Source organism: Peromyscus californicus, unplaced genomic scaffold, assembly GCF_007827085.1.
Source record: "Peromyscus californicus insignis strain IS unplaced genomic scaffold, ASM782708v3 Scaffold_10__1_contigs__length_136768540, whole genome shotgun sequence".
NCBI classification, from domain to species: Eukaryota; Metazoa; Chordata; class Mammalia; order Rodentia; family Cricetidae; genus Peromyscus; species Peromyscus californicus.
In genome coordinates this window covers 100782297-100799796 of record NW_026294391.1, presented here as the reverse complement: position 1 = coordinate 100799796, position 17500 = coordinate 100782297, and the positions used below count along the sequence as shown (strand labels likewise).

Here is a 17500-nt window from a genome sequence, read left to right as displayed (position 1 = left end):
GGAACTTTCAAGCATGGGTGGTAAGAGATTGTCCTAGCACATCGTTTCTGTAGAGGTGAAGAGTTCATTTCACTCGTGCTTTAGCTCACTTGTAATTTCATCTCCTAGTCATGCACGGCAGCAGCCTGCATACTTGATTTGATGAACTGTTTCCTATTAAGAGCCTTTCCTTATGCATGGGGGAGAGGGAGCATCTCCCCTTATGGTTGAGTCTTATGAATCCCTTCACCCAAGTGACTGGGACAGACCTTGTACCAACAGTGCAGCTTTCAGATAATGCAGTTGGTGCTATTTTCCTGCTTGGTTCTTTTGAAATATTCCCATTTTAATGAATTGTAAATTTCACTCATTCTATAGGTCAAAATCCTCCTAAAAAGCAAGCTGGTTCCAAATTCCATGTGAGACCTCGTTTTGAGCCTGTACATTTTGTAGCTAGTAGTTCAAAAGCTGAAAGACAGGAAGATCCTTATGGCCCTCAAACAAAAGAGGTAAATGGACGAACACATTTTGTCAACATGCCAAGAAACTTCTACCAAGATTATACTCAAGACTCTTTCAATATACAAGATGGGAATTCTCGGTATTGTAATTCATCGGGATTTATTTTCACAAAAGAGCAGCCTATAAAATCCAACATGTATTTTGACAATGGGAACCCTGCCCCAAGCAGCACATCCCAGCAGGCAAACTGTCAGCCACCTCTAGAGCCTTCTCCTTCACAGATGTTTCCTGAGTCAGTGGTTGCTGAAAAACAGTATTTTATTGAAAAGTTAACAGCAACTATCTGGAAGAACCTTTCTAATCCAGAGATGACTTCTGGATCTGATAAAATTAATTATACCTATATGCTAACTCGTTGTATTCAGGCATGTAAGACAAATCCTGAGTATATATATGCTCCTTTAAAAGAAATTCCTCCTGCTGACATCCCCAAAAATAAAAAACTTCTCACAGATGGTTATGCTTGTGAAGTTAGATGCCAAAATATCTATCTAACTACAGGTTATGCAGGGAGCAAGAATGGGTCCAGGGATCGAGCTACTGAGCTAGCTGTAAAACTCTTACAGAAGCGGATTGAGGTTAGAGTTGTCCGGCGGAAATTCAAGCACATAATTGGAGAGGACCTTGTTGTATGTCAGATTGGCATGCTTTCGTATGAATTTCCCCCAGCTCTGAAACCACCAGAAGACCTGGTAGTACTGGGAAAGGATGCTTCGGGGCAGCCTATTTTTAATAGTTCTGCCAAACACTGGACCAATTTTGTCATTACAGAAAATGCAAACGATGCAATTGGCATCCTTAACAATTCTGCCTCATTCAACAAAATGTCAATTGAGTACAAATATGAGATGATGCCAAATCGCACATGGCGGTGTCGAGTATTCCTACAAGATCACTGCTTAGCTGAAGGTTTTGGAACCAAGAAAACAAGTAAACATGCAGCTGCTGATGAGGCTTTGAAGGTTCTTCAAAAAACACAACCCACTTACCCATCTGTCAAAAGTTCCCAGTGCCACTCAGGCTCTTCACCCAGAGGATCTGGAAAGAAGAAAGATATAAAAGATGTTGTAGTTTATGAGAATTCTTCCAATCCTGTGTGCACATTGAATGATACGGCTCAGTTTAACCGAATGACAGTTGAATATGTCTATGAAAGGATGACAGGTCTCCGCTGGAAATGCAAAGTGATTCTAGAAAGTGAAGTCATTGCAGAAGCAGTTGGGGTGAAGAAAAGTGTCAAATATGAAGCTGCTGGAGAAGCTGTGAAAACCCTCAAAAAGACCCAGCCAACTGTCATTAACAACTTGAAGAAAGGGACTGTTGAAGATGTGATTTCAAGAAATGAAATTCAGGGCCGCTCAGCAGAAGAAGCTTACAAACAGCAAATCAAAGAAGATAACATAGGAAACCAACTGCTGAGAAAGATGGGTTGGACGGGTGGTGGTTTAGGTAAATCTGGTGAGGGCATACGGGAGCCTATCTCAGTCAAAGAGCAGCATAAGCGAGAAGGGCTTGGACTAGATGTAGAGAGGGTCAATAAAATTGCTAAGAGAGATATAGAACAGATCATCAGAAACTATGCCCGCTCTGAGAGCCACTCAGATTTGACCTTCTCCACAGAGCTGACCAATGATGAACGGAAGCAAATCCATCAGATTGCTCAGAAGTATGGCCTGAAGAGTAAGTCTCATGGGGTCGGCCATGATAGGTACCTGGTGGTAGGTAGAAAACGGCGGAAGGAAGACCTACTAGATCAACTCAAACAGGAAGGCCAAGTGGGACATTATGAGCTTGTCATGCCCCAAGCAAATTAAGATTTTACTAAGTTATCTTGTAAATGTCACGTGAGGCAGGTCTACAAATAAAAAAAAAGCCACATATTCTGGTTGACGAGTATTCGTTCTTAAAATGTTTCACCTTGTTCGTTTCATGTAGTGCTTTATTAGGTATTGGAACCTGGAGAGAATTCTGTCCACTTGTATTAGCTTAACCCAGCAGATGATATTGTTTGTGCAGTTACTGTTTGTGTCTTTCATATTGTTCTGTCCCTCAGATTTTAGTAGTTTGCACAAGCAAAATCACCCATCTAAGTGCAATTTCACTCTGAGGAAAATAATTCACATTATAAAGGGCATAGCACCGCACTCTGCAACAATATGTAAAGTCAATGGTGACTCTAATTAAACTGCAGCGAATTCCGGATTTACTTAAAATGTCAGGTCATTTTGTATTACCAATTTTCATCTTTGTGTGAAGCCAGTTATAGAACATTTAACAATAAATCGTGCTGTACATGTAAATGTCCTTACCAACTACTAAATGATGTAAAACTTTCTTAAAAGTAATTTTAGTGTGTGTTTATTTATAACTTCTGCCCTGTGATTTCCAGGATATTGGAAGTGATTTACTGTATCTTGTGATAGATGACTTTTATCGAATTCTAGTCTTCGTGCTGAGAGAGCACTACTTGAGAGAGATGTCAAAAAGTTTCCAAAAAGCCTTGATTCAGTGAGAAGAAAGGAAGCTTGAACTGTTTGTTCTTGGTGCCTTGCAGAGAGACTCAGAGCAACTCTCCATTGTAGCTTTCACACGGTCTGTGCACCACATCCAAGGCAACCACAGCTGTGGTAGAGCCTGGTGAAAGACTGAAGATACATTGGTGCTTTGATGAAAAGGTCAGTTGGCTGGTCCCTCTCTCAAAAAGCTTATTGCGCCCCAAAGCCAACTTTGTAACATACTTAAAACTGCTATTTTCGCTTATTTCTGGAATGTAAAAATGTATAAATATAAAAGAGTTAGTGTATGCTTCCTGAATAAAAAGGAGCCAAAGGTGATCAAAATGGTGGTGTGCTTCTTTCTGGAGAGCAGCCTAGTGGCAGCACTTTGGGTCTTTAGACAAAGGAACTAGTGGCTGCACAAAATATTTCAGTCAGAGCACACATGGATAATGTAATGATTTAGCAAATGGGAGCAAATCTGTCACTCATCACATTTTTTGTTTACTTTGTGGTTTGTTTTTTTCTTGTATGCCAGCATTCTGGCTTATCAAATCTTTGGCTGTTTATTTTTATGTGGTTTTATTGTATCTCAGATGAATCAGGTAAAACCTAGCAATAGGACAAATGAATATTAAAATTGATAGTTAAACAACTCCAGAGAAATGATGGTAAGGACTCTTAGGTTGTTTGCAATGTCCTTTAAAAAAGGATTTTTTTTTTATAATGTGTGTGTGGGGAGTTACATGTATAGTGCATATGCCTATGGAGGCCAGAGGTGTCAGATGGAGCCGGCAATACAGGCACTTGTGAGCCTCCTGACGTCTGTGCTGGGAACCGAACTCTGCTCCTCTGGAAAAACAGTATGTGCTCTTAACTGCTAAGCCAGCTCTTCAGCGCCCATTTGCAAGATCCATGTTTGGCTTGTAACTGGCCCACAAATACATGGTAAATTCCTTTTTGCCTCCCTACTCCTTTTTCTTTTTTATGCTAAGAAGCGAGAGTAAAATGTGTATTTAAAAATATAGATTAGCTTTTATACGTGGACAGCTTAACTTACATGTGCCTGCATTGGGTAGCACAGTACAGCATCAGCTTTCTACTCTTTTTCCACACCATAGTGTATATACTTTATTAGTTTTGGTAGAAGAGGTGTACATTTTATTTTGGTGTATAATACTTTAGCAAAAACAGAGAACTAGGGTAGAACCTTCATTGATTTTGTGATTATAACTATTTTTTTACCTGCAAAATGTACTCCCATCTTGGAAAGTTATGGTTCAGGTAGTTTGAACACTGTCTTTGGTGCTCTTGGTGACAAAAGATGGTTTTCAGAGATTATGATATTTGAAAACTTGGTTTGCTTCTCTCTTTACATGTCTTCCTCTCAAAATGTTTTTTTTTCTTTTGTTTTGTTTTGTTTTGGAGGAAAATGGTAGGAAATCAGAAGTCATATTTGTTTATAAAAGCATCATGGAACAGATTAGTTACACTTAAGGATCTGTGATAATTAGGTAAAGTATATAGGAATTGGGTTCCTGATTTTGGTGGGCCAGGTAACTTGGTAGAGCAGCTTTAGTATTAATGTGGAATTAAGGCAGAGTCCCTAACTGCCTGAGAATAATGTGGAGAAACCAGGTTGACAGGAATGAACTGCTGACAACCTTGCTGTTCCAGTTTCCAGTTTTCCCCTTATTTTGTCCTTGCATTTTCCTTAGAAACAGAAGACATTTTTACCCCAGGAACTTTGCTATAAAACCTGACAGAATATGAGTGCTTCCAAGTTTTATGTATATTAAATACGATAAGCTGAAATCTATATATGCATATGTGCTTGTGCTCACAGAGCCACTTTTTTAACGCCCCCTTGATTGCAAAATGAATGGAAATATACATTCCATTGGGGTGTTTAGTAGTATTCAGTGTGTTTACTTTGCTATGAGTAACCCTTGAAGTTGGTCCTAAATAAAGGACTCTTAATTACAACTTTGGTTCTTCAGCATACCCCTTTCCTCACATAAGCAGGTGCAGAATTGAAAATTTGGATCTCAAAAAGGCACCTTGCAAATCTGCTTTAACTTTCTTGGAGTTACATGCAGACAAGGCAGGCTGTGCTAAAAACTGTAAAGAAGAAAAAAGGGTAATTTGTATGAAATGTTCCGATGAGTGTCTAGGTAGCTTTGGCTGTGCCTATGTCAGCTTCATTGTTAAGGTTGTAAAAGGATTATCCCATGAGAAATTGGAGATGGTGTTTCTCAGGAGGTGTACAAAATAAAATGTTACTAACTCGGCCTGTTCCAAGTCTCATCCTAAATTGTTCAAATATTAACAGTATCAATATTTAAGGTGCCCAGCCAAAACGGAGTGGAAAAAGTTAATTCAAACAGCAAATAAAAAATTTGATAACAGAAATGGACTTGAAAGGCAAATATTAAGTGTATTTGACGACATCACTCCTAAGTGGAACAATGCAGTTAATGTGGTATTTAATAGTGTAGATTGAACTCTCCCACAATAAGGTTTAAGTACCCTTCAAGGATGACTGGGGTGCACGCATCTTTTCCTTCCAACTATTAACGAGACACAGCATGTCATTGTCATAGTCTCTTTAAAGTGACATAGGTTGCTCCTCACAGGAGAGCTTACTTGCATTTCAACATGATGTCAGAAGATAGCTGCCCTCACAAGCTTACACAGAATCTAAACGTTTTATATAAATGTTGTAGTATTAAAGGTTTATTCATTTTTATGTATGTGTTGTGTGCTTGCCTGAGTGCAGTACCCAAGGAGGCCCGAAGAGACATCAGATTCCCCTAGTTCTGGAGTTACAGCACTTGTAAGCAACCCAGTGTGGGTCCTGGGAACTGAAACAGGTCCTCTGGAAAAAGAGCAAGTGTTCTTAAACACTGAGCTGTCTCTCCAATTGTCCCCCACCTCCCTCCCCATTATTTTCCTTTGAGATGGAGTCTCATTATGTAATTGCTTGGCCTGGAACTTGCTCTGTAGACCAGGTTGGCCTCAAACTCTAGAAATCCATCTGCCTCCCAGATGCTGGAATTAGAGGCCTACACAAACACACCCCACTAAGCTAGAGGATTTTTAAGAGGTGGATTCTCAAGATAAGCAAGTTAGAGCTTAGTCTCTGAGGATACTAGTAAAATACCTATCATTTCATTTTTTTTAAAGATTTATTACATAATTACATATAGTGGTGTGCCTGCATGCCAGAAGAGGGCACCATATCTCCATTATAGATGGTTGTGAGCCACCATGTGTTACTGGGGATTGAACTCAAGTCCTCTGGAAGAGCAGTCGGCACTCTTAACCTCTGAGCCATCTCTACAGCCCCTCATTTTTTTATATAGCCTACAATGTATATTGAATAATAATTTATGTCAAAATGTTTGAAAAGCATTAACTCTGACTGCAAAGTTGAAAAAGGTTTTCTAACAGTACTGTCTGTATTTCCAGAAAACATTTTTTTGCTTTTGTTGTACTTATTTTTAAAAGGGAAGATAAGGAGAAAAGAAATCCCTAAAAAAGTTAATAAAAATGTGAACTAAATTTTAAGGTCATTTTTTATTTACAACTTTTGAAAATGTACAGTTTTTACATGGGTTACTTGTGCAAAGTTAGAAGTGCTATAAATGCATAAAAGGTTAACAATTAAAATATATTAGACAAAACATTTACAAGCCTTGCCCCATACTGTATATTTAAAAGTGTAAATATCCAAAGAAAAATTGCAGATGTGGGCATTAAGGTTCTCAAAACACTGAAAGCATGCAGCAATAACTCAGGATTTGAATGAGAAAAGTTTGCAAGAGATAGGCTCACTTCCTTGAATCGTAAAAAGAAAAGTTTATTTAGGGCAACACTGTTCCTTTAAAAACATTAGAGGATCTTCAGTTTTTCCCAACTTAAAAAAATGATAGCTTCTAGTCCTGTTCTCATAACTCTTTAAAAAGCAAAACGCTCTGAAGGCCAGGATTCTGAAACATAATGGGTTTGTACTATGATTATCTTGCAAAAAGTGGACTATGTCAGTTATTAAAATTGCTTCAGTTTGTTAGCTGGGTCCTTTAGCGGTCTCCTTGCTATTAATAAGTGCCATCTTGTAATTCATCTTGCTTACAAATGAGTATAGGATTTTGCAGCTTTCCTTCCCCTTTAAAACGTTTACATGGATGCATTCCTGTTTTCTTTAGGTCATATTCTAAATACATTCTTTGCCAAATTGAACAGAAGGGAAGGGCTAGCCAGGATGAAACACAGCAGCAATCATTTTGTTACAAATAACATCCTGGTCACCAGGCTATACATAACTGTTTATCTTAAAAGCTTAGTATAAAATATACAGTAACCTGATAACTGCTTGGAGGCTGAAGGTTGGAGGTGAGATACAACAAAGGGACATACGCAGTAGTAATGTTTGCAAGTAACCCAGGTACAGTACATTGGATTTCAAATGGTATCTCTGATGCTCCACAGGAGGACAGAAAGGGGAAGAAAAATTTGGCAAGGGAAGACAAACAGCACAACAGCTATTTTGTTTTTAATAAAGTAAATGTAATGAATTAAGAATAAGAAGTTGATAAACGCATCAATATACATTTTTCTTATGGCCAGCCTCTTCGTTTGCTCTTCCCTGAGTCAACAGTCACGCCAGCTTTGTTCTACTATTGCAGAAACACGCTTTTCATATTCCCGCTTGTTCTCCTGGTACAGCTGGGCAGCCTGGCTGTTTGCTGGACTATTGGGATTAGGTTCATCCAATAGAGACTACATAAAAAAGATAGAAGTGTCAGTTCCTTAACGCAACAAGACAGAAAAGTGTTGAAGAACAGTTATTTTATCAGTTGGTGGCAGTACAACTGTTCCAAATAATAGTTAATTTTTCCATCTTCTACATACTAACTTAAATTAACTGCAAGTAGCTCAGGCAACTATACATGCACATAAACATTTCCTGGTGATGTGTATTTTAATGGTCTACTTCCCTTATACAATAAACTTGGTCCCAAAATTTAAAAGGTCAAAATAATCACTAATGTAAAAACATCAAAGATCATAATCACACTAAAGAAAAAAATCACCTGTATGGATGTTAAAATGGAGGATACATCATACGTTGGGCTCCAACGGTTCTGAAGTATATCCAGGCATATACTACCATCTGCATAGACTAAGAACACAGAAGTAGGTATGTTAAACATAAGGCTACTAAAATTTAAGCATATTCAAGACAAAAATGCTCAGGAATGCTTTTGAAGTTTAAAGTTTCCTTTAGTTAACTGTCTAAAAAGGTACCAATCATTACTAGGGAAATAAGGTGATCAAGAAATAACATGGTATAGAATTAGAAGGCAGTGCTTATTCTGAAGAAACTGTCTGTTCAGGATGTCATACATATTTTCCAGTGGGTATCCTTCCATAGAACTGTAGGAAATTTAGCTCACCAAATCTGAAAACTACATATCCTATTTTTAATGGTAACAGCTTAACATTCACAAAGTTTTATCTTGGTATAAAGATAAAAGTCTTAATACCATAAAAAATTTATTAGAAAAAAAGTAAAAGACATAATCCTGTAGACTGTAGACTTTTCCAACAAACTGTGCCAGGTCCTTCAACAAAATCTGGTGTTTGGTGGGTCTGGGGTGGGACCACAGACTCTGTATTCAAAGTGTTCCATGGCAATTCTGATTTGCACCTTAAGTTGAAAAATACCTTTCTGAGTGCTAGTAAAGATAATTACAATACAGTTACCCTAATTTGGCCAGTCATTAAACAGAACCCTCAAAAACATCTTTATTTTTGTTTAGTAAGTAACAAATATCATAAAGCTAACAGACTGTTACGACTCCAAGAAAAGGTACCATCCTCTTGCACTTCTAGGACTATAGATCAAGATGGTAAAAGAACATGAACAAATTCTAATTTCCAGAGACAGGAAGATACCTACGCAAAATACTCACAAGTACTTCACATGAACAGCAACAGCATTTGGAATACCACTGTAAAATGCACTGTAGGACCTTACAAGAACATGTTTAAAATACTTGCCATCAAAACAAAACAAAACAAAAAAAAACAACAAAAAACAAAAAAACCAAACCCCAACCAAAAGAATAGGCACTGGTGGTGCACACCTTTAATCTCAGCACTCAGGAATCAAAGGCAGGTGGATCTCTGTGAGTTTGCGACCAGCCTGGTTTACAGAGTGAGTTCCAGGACAGCCAGGGCTACACAGAGAAACCCTGTCTCGAAAAACCAAAGAAATAAATGAATAAATAAAATAAAATACTTGCCATTAGGATGGAACATCTTAGAGACAAATCTAACAGTAGGTGGTTTATTCGGATATTCTTCAGTAAATTCAATTGTAAGTTTAAATGTTCCTGTAGTTAAAAAAGGAGGGTAGGAGATTTTATCAATTTTTTTATGTTCACATGTACTTTGTTTTTAATGCTATCTGAGTTTTTTTTCAATTATTAAATGAGATAACATAGAGATAGTGAGTATAGAGGAGACTAGTTAAGAAACACATCTCTAGGAACTATTCTAAGAAGCACCACCCAAAGGTGATTTAGTTATTTCCCCATTATTCTCCAAACTTAAAGACAGTCACCATAAACAAAATTGCTGCTTGCTGTATGATAGTCATTATGCACTTTGAAAACATCCTTCAAATGACAAGGTACTGAGCCCCAAATTTGATTTTCCTTTAGACTAAAAATAACTTAGGACTAGTGATACAGTTCAGTGGGAAAGCACTTGCCTAGCATTCAGGGGGCCCTAGTTTTAACCTCCAGTACCTCTCAAAACCTCAAAGGCCTATTGCAATCAGCCATTACCTTAAAATTCTCTAGTAGTCCCCAATAGACTAGGAAAAAAAATCTAAAACCATTGCTAGAAATGCAAATCCATAATCGAGTTAATAAATACAGTGGAACACAGAGAAAAATGTTCATTGGTTTCTTTTCATGTAATAGTGATTATAATGAAAACTTAATTGAACTTAAGCCAGAACAAACTTTGCAATGCCTCTCAAGACCCTTACGTTTGACTCATAAAGTACTTCACTAAAACATCAATGCAATATTTCACACTAATGGAGGGAATAACAAAAATAATTTAAATTTACATTTGGTTTAGATTGCATTAATGGCTTCTACAAATTTATCTTCATGATCCTTGTTTAGGTTACTAGCATTAAAAAGAAATGATTTTTAAAAATATGTGCCAGCCTAAGGTTAGCTGGTGGCCCTAAAGCATACTAAATTATAGACACTCAAGAATTGTAGGCTGTTGTGATGTGGAGAGCACATCCTTTGAAGTGTTATTTTTAATTGTGCTTCTTAGATTAAAGAAAGCAATTGGGCCGGGCAGTGGTGGCACATGCCTTTAATTCCAGCACTTAGGAGGCAGAGGCAGGTGAATCTTTGTGAGTTTGAGGCCAGCCTGGTCTACAGAGCGAGATCCAGGACAGGCTCCAAAACTACACAGAGAAACCCTGTCTCAAAAAAAAAAAACAAAAACAAAAAAAAGAAAGCAATTGGACTTTTTTTTTTCTGAAATCTCTTCAAGTAAACTCAAGAATCAGTTATAGAGCATGATGAGATGGCTAAGTGCTTGCTATGAATGTGTCACCAAATTCTAGAATAATTTAAAACACAATTTGTGGGCTGGCAAGATGGCTAAATAGGTAAAGGCATTTGCCACTAAGCCTTACAACTTGTGTTTGATTCCCAGAATGTACGAGGTGAGAGAACCGACTCTTACCAAGCTGTCCTGTGATTTCCACATGTGTACCCACAAGCATACAGAAAATAAATGTAAAAAGAAAAGAAATGCTACAAAGTCCTTACACACACAAAGAAAGGAAAGGAAGGAAGGAAGGAAAGAAAGAACTGCTTTTTTAAAATGGAAATATGGGCCTGGTATTGTAGCTGAATGATAAGAGCACTTTGTTTAGCTTAGTCCAGGCCCTCAGTTACATCCACAGCACCACAAAAATAGAAGTAAATAAAATGTAACTGGAAAAGTACATTCTCCAAACTACTGTCACTCTAGAAACTGTTTTCTTTTGAAGACCATATGTAGATACTATATAAAGAAGCTTATGGGAGCAAAACAGTAAGGAATGGGCATACTACAGAGCATCAGAGCATACTTCATGCTCATCACCTCCTGCTTACCAATTTTCCTTTTTGTTGTTGTTGTGTTGTTTGAGACAAGGTCTCTCTATGTAGTCCTGGCTGCCCCAGAACTCCCTATGTAGACCAGGCTAGCCTTGAACTCAGACTCATCTGTCTCTGCCCCTGAGTGCTAGGAGTAAAGGTATATTCTGCCACACCCAGCAATCTTCTTTAGAAGTAAAGCACAGTCCTTCATTTTCAGTATTAGTGACCATGAAATGCAAGAAAGGTGGAAATGGTAGACCATATTCAACACTTAGAATTCTGTTATGTATAAACAGAACTGGATTAGTAGTGGTATCTCACTAAATTATAGGTAATGGATTTATGACCAAGAAGCTGCTCTAAAACTGGACAGGCTTAACAATACAGAGACCCCAGCTACCCTGAACTAAAGCATCATTAAATGTGGTACCCAAAGGGGGTAAAGCAATATACAGGGGAAGCAACAACAAAAACACTACAATGGGCTTAAGAGTAAAAGCTCAGGGATAGGTTCCCAACACACACATGGAAGATCAGAGGATCCCAAGCCCTTTTCTAGCCTCCAAGGGCAATAGGCACACACATGGTGCACAGACATGGTAAAACACTCATACATATCTTTGGTACTGCATTTGATAAACCTCAAGTTTTTCATGTGCAAAAGAAGGCTAATAGTATCTACTGCAACATTGTTGTAAGGCTTAAACGTAGTAGATGTGTATAGTCCTACAAAGTTCTCCATAAATGGACAATTACTTTAGCTAAACTTCTGCTTCACATACCTAGACCTGGCTAAATGAGAGAAAAATCCAAGCTCTGAGATTACTACCAGGGAGAAACACATAAGTAAGTTCAGTTATTAAGCATCACTAATTTTCTGTCATATAGCAAACACATATATTCGTAAGTTTGAGTATATATGCAGCCAGTTCAAATTCTTTGGCTGGAACCTTCTGCCTAACTGTGGTCTAGAAAAGCAACAAGAGGCTTACCCTAGCTATAAAGTAGTGAATCCAGTCTTTGTAAAAGCTTTAGATATCTTCAAAAGTGAAACAACCTGTTTATGCTTACTTGATTCATAAATTAAGACTTAACCAAATCTTATTCAATGTATACATTTAAAAGGCAACATTTCTTTCAATTACATTAAATAAGCAGAGCCTCTTCAGTAGAACCCTCAATTGCAATTCATGAGATCTAAACAACTGTTAAGGCAATTTAAAAAATCATAGGCTATTAAACAGTTTCACACCAGAGCTCACCTTCAGAGGGCTAGACTCCAAAATAATGAAAGATTAGGCCTCATTGTTGTGCACAATATTTACTGATTTTTACTGATTTTTTCATCTTCCTGAAGGGGCCAAAACATTTTAAGTACCAACATAAATAAACATGGAGACCAGAAAAAAATATGTGTGTGTGTGTGTGTGTGTTAAATGTCTAGTATATGGCAATAAAGACTGACATGGTTGAATTAAAGAATGTATGTTCTACCTAAAGACATACCATAGATTCAATGTTTTTGAAAATTCAAAGTTAAGAATCAGGCCTGATGGCCAATTTGACACAAACACCTCTAATCCTAGCACTTGGGAGGGGGAGGCAAGAGGATCCGGAACTTCTTAGGTTCCTCTGGTCATTCTCAGCCACATATTTAATTTGAGGCCAGCCTAGATTACAAGAGACCCTGTCTCAAAAACAACAAACAACACAAAACAAAAACAAATCATAGACAGACAGACAGACAGACACACACACAGAGAGAGAGAGAGAGAGAGAGAGAGAGAGAGAGAGAGAGAGAGAGAGAGAGAGAGAAGAAAGAAAGCAAATCCTGTTAGTCAAAGAAAAACTTTTCTGCTCATGTTTCTTGTCATTTGACTACTAACTTAGGAGCCTGGAGGAAAAAGCAAAATTATATGTACTTAAACTTTTTTCTACACAGAGAAACCCTGTCTCAAAAAACAAAAAAAAAAAAATTTTTTTTTTTTGATGACTGAAAGAAAATTTTTTATCACTCTTAGTGGACTTCAAGAGGTAACTTTTTTTTTTTTTTGGTTTTTCGAGACAGGGTTTCTCTGTGTAGCTTTGCGCCTTTCCTGGGACTCACTTGGTAGCCCAGGCTGGCCTCGAACTCACAGAGATCCTCCTGGCTCTGCCTCCCGAGTGCTGGGATTAAAGGCGTGTGCCACCACCGCCCGGCTAAGAGGTAACTTTTTAAAAAGATAAACACACTGAAATTCTTAAGGTCACATATACCATAAAAAGTACCTGCAGTTATCTCACTCTTAATAATTTGGGATATGATAAAGAATATATCCCACAACTTTTATATTTAGCTTATATATAAAGATATTTCAACAAAGTATTTCCTTACAATATTCTGGTAGTGCAAGTTTTCCAGAACATATCCACCTCATCTTAAATATGTGAAGGTAAAGCAAACTGCCTTTAAGAAATCCTTTTCTCAGGATTTCCTCTTTTTAACTAGGACCTGGTTCAGAAACATCTACCAAGGAATAAACAAAAGTTGTGTGAGGGCTTTTAATTTGGAAACACATTGGAAACAGCAAAATCAGCTATCATTTATCAAATCTCTTCCCTAATTATAAATTCTCCAAATGTAATTAAGAGTAATGAAAAAAATGGTCAGAATTTCTTTTTGCCAGTCAGAGCTCTAAACACTTGGGGAAGCATCCATGTATATTAGACTGTTTGAAAGAATCAGAGATGGGTACTGTCATTTAGCTTAACTCCTTTCAGCAATGCCAGGTTAGAGAGAACTATGCACCATCAAAAACAAAGCCAGTATTGTCAAAGGCAACAGTCCAGGTAGATAATGGATTCCATAAGTACCTTTTTAATTCATACTACTTTAAACATCAGGAGCATCCTTGAAATTTTAAGTAGTCAGTCTCTAGCAAAATGATGTGCTATCAATAAGCTGTGCCTAGGATAAAACAGTCTGAGAAAAAATGGGGAGGGCAATGAAAATAAATCCTACTACACCAGTGGTTCTCAACCTGTGGGTCATGGCCCCTTGGGGGGATCAAATGATCTTTTCACAGGGTTCACCTGAGACCATCAGAAAATACAGATATTTACATTATGATTCATAACAGTGGCAAAATTACAGTTATGAAGTAGCAACAAAAATAATTCTTGGTTGGGGACACCACAACATGAAGAACTATATTAAAGGGTTGAAGCATTAGGAAGGTTGAGGACCACTGGTCTACACATAAAGCTTATATATAAAGAACTAGATCAGCCTTTGATCCCAGCACTCAGGAGGCAGAGGCAGGCAGATCTCTGTTAGTTCAAGGCCAGCCTGGTCTACAGAGTGAGTTCCAGGGTCCCAGAGCTACACATACAAAATGAAACAAACAACAACAACAAAATCTACCAATCTAGTAAAGAAAAGTCTGGCTAGCTCTTCCATTAAATTCATCAAAGTAGTATGCCCCAGAATCACCCTCTCCTGTGTCATTTCTTTCTTTTTATTGCAGCATGAAACAGCAGCAGTTACCTAGTAAGTGAGGTCAAGAGAAAGCTAAAAGTACTCTGGTAGCTATCCATGGTTTCCTAAGGGTGTCTGGGTATTTGAGACAAATTATAGAATGGGGTGAACTTGACTTACTTCACAGCATTAAAGCAATCTGTCTCAGCAAGCATATATATGAAGTAGTTTTAGAAATGTATTGGGCCAGGCAGTGGTGGTGCACACCTTTAAATCCCAGTGCTCAGGAGGCAGAGGCAGAGGGATCTCTGAGTTCGAGGCCAACCTGGTCTACAGATCAAGTTCCAAGACAGTCAGGGCTACACAGGGAAACCCTGTCTTGGAAAAAAAATGAAATGTTTTGGTTGTCACCTTTAAACTGAAGGGTGTGTATGTCTATGTGTGTGTGCACATGCACATGTTACTAAAGAAACATAAACCATTGAAAAAAATTACAGAAAGATTTTAAGTACCCCATACACTAAAGAATTTCATGAACTCAAATAGTTTTAATCATCCTTTAAATGAATTAAGCCTTAAAAGACCCAAAAACTGAACACACACATACACAACTGTCTGCTTATAAAACTCTATCACTGTCAATTCTGATCGTGATATTGTAGTATAGTCATGCAAGAGATAACCAAATAAGGGAGGGTACGTGGGAGAGTTTACAAGGACTTCTTGTGGTATTTCAACTGCACAGGAATCTGTAACCATGTCAAAATAGAAAGGGTTTTTTTTCTTTGTTGTTTTATTTTTTGAGACAAAGTTTCACTATGTATCCCTGGCTGGCCTGAAACTATGTAGACTAGAGTAGTGTCAAGTTCACAGAGATCTACCTGCCGCCTCCTCCTCTGCCTTCCAAATGCAGGAATTGAAAGCATAAGGCACCATGGCGGCATTCAAAAATATAAAGTTTTTGAAGAGCAATTAGTGTGTTTTAAAAGTTAACCCTAAACTGTTTAAAAGTTATACACCTCTTGATACAAACTCAACATTCAAGTAGGCTGGACACTCGCCAAAGGGGTACTACTGTAAGGCAAACCTCAATTCTGAAGCTGCTTTGAGATTATTGACGAGAGGATCCCAATGAAAGCACACACTGTAAAGGAATTTAAAATCAAGGAACAATGTTATACTGAAATTTGGCATCTTTAAGGCAGTAAGGCTGATGTGTCTTCTATGTCGATTTGAAGAAGCCAGGTAACTGTGTCAGAGAATCTTGCATCCATTCAGCACTCAACAAAGCACTCACTACCGCTGAACACAATTCTTGCCCTTGGGATGGCATGAATACTGGACCAGATGGTCTCTGGTGCACTGGTTTCGTACTGATTTATCTCCGTGGGGGGCTGAAGTTAGCAGGCTCGCTGCTCAAACCCCCACACTCCTTAATACCAGCGCTGTGGCACTTCTTTTACAAAGTGACTTTTACCCAGGATGCTTTCAACGGAGGAAAGCGACCGAAAAGGTGCGGTCCTGGTTAGGCATAAGCCTATCCAGAACCCGCCACACACTGGCTTTCACTCAAGCCTTTAGCAGGCAAAGGAGGCAAGGCAAAGCAGCTTCTTTAAGCAGGGCAGGCTTGCTGATGACAGGGAGCCCCTTCCCCCGATGAGCAGGCTCCTGAAAGGTGGGTAAAGAAACTCTTACCATCCTCAAATGGGGTCCCTTCAGGCCTGCCACAGAGAGAAACACAAACAGAACCCAGTTAGTACCCGCCGAGGGGGTCTCCCCTTCTTCCCGGCGCCCCTGAGGAGGCGGCTCTGTCAAGGGCTCCCATGCCTGCCTCCCCGCCGCCACGGCTGTCTGTGCTGGCAAAGCCACTCCGGGCCGGCCCTTTGGGGTTCCGGAGGCAGCGCAGGCCGTCGCCGCGTCGGCCGCCACCCCTCCCCACCCCGCCCCCCGAGAACCCCCAAACGGTTCCCCTGGCAGCGGGAACGGAGCTAATCGAGGCAGAGGCTCCGGGGAGGCGCCTAGGCCCGAACCACCCCAAATATCTTCCCCTTCCCACCCCCCACCCCCCCCGCGGCTCGTCGAGGGGCCGGCCCCGGTGCCTCGGTCCTCGGCAGCGGCCGGAGCGCCGACTCACCCAAAAATGACCGCGTTCCAAACCATTATGTTGTTCTCGGACGGAGCCCCGCTCACTCCGGCCGGGGGGTCCTCCTGTAACCTTCAGAGACACACAGCGGCTCCCCTGAGTCCCGCGCCTCGCCGCCGGCCCCCCGTCACCACACCCCGGGCCGCCCCGAATTCGGGATCCGCCCTGTGCCCCGGCAGGCAGCCCCCTAACCGCCTCTCCCGAACCGACGGGGGGGGGGGTTACCTCTTGAAGTCCCTCATGAGGCGCCGCCGGGCCGGGGTCGACATGTCTCGAGCGGGGTCAGAGCTGGGGCATATACCAGGGTCAGCGGTCCCTGAGGAAGCTGAGGCAGCCGGAGCAGCCGAGGAAGCGCCCAGAGGAACAGCACTGCCTCTCCGAAGTCGAGGGTCTGTCTGGCGCCGGCTAAGCACCACCCCTGAGTAGACGGGGGCTGAACCAACCTGAGGAGAAAGCGGGGGGGGGGGGGGGAAGCCGGACGCCGGACGGGCCGTACCAAGACACGGGGCGGGGGGGGGGGGCGAAAGTTGTTATGTCACTCAAGCCCGGCCTGCGAGCCCCCGACGGGGAGGTGGCGGCCAAGTTCGAGGAGGAAGGCTAGCCTGGGAGCAAACGGAAGTCTTCAACTCACGGGGATTTAACGGGGGACGGCTCTGGTCCCACTTGCTGATTTGAAGGCTAGCCCTGTGAAGTTTTCTTTTCATATTTACTTGCTTTT

The 17500-nt window shown here is 40.1% G+C and overlaps 2 protein-coding genes across 4 annotated transcripts in view; one reads left to right on the top strand and one right to left on the bottom strand.

Annotated features, from left to right (window-relative positions):
- The window catches only part of Nkrf (NFKB repressing factor), a 17979-nt gene extending 12692 nt beyond the window's left edge, over positions 1-5287 (top strand). For all 3 annotated transcript variants that reach the window (XM_052738139.1, XM_052738141.1, XM_052738142.1), the window contains one exon: positions 358-5287. In XM_052738139.1, the coding sequence (XP_052594099.1) occupies positions 358-2315 (1958 nt within the window). In that variant the 3' untranslated portion in view covers positions 2316-5287. The remainder of the gene's footprint in view (positions 1-357) is intronic.
- Positions 5288-6556: 1269 nt separating this feature from the next.
- On the bottom strand, positions 6557-17207 carry Ube2a (ubiquitin conjugating enzyme E2 A). Its single transcript, XM_052738170.1, has 6 exons — positions 17008-17207; positions 16774-16854; positions 16335-16360; positions 9308-9397; positions 8093-8181; positions 6557-7778 (listed from the first exon to the last, which is right to left on the bottom strand). Exons 1-6 carry the CDS (start codon positions 17049-17051, stop codon positions 7650-7652), a joined length of 459 nt encoding a protein of 152 aa, XP_052594130.1. The 5' UTR covers positions 17052-17207; the 3' UTR covers positions 6557-7649.
- Positions 17208-17500: the final 293 nt, after the last annotated feature.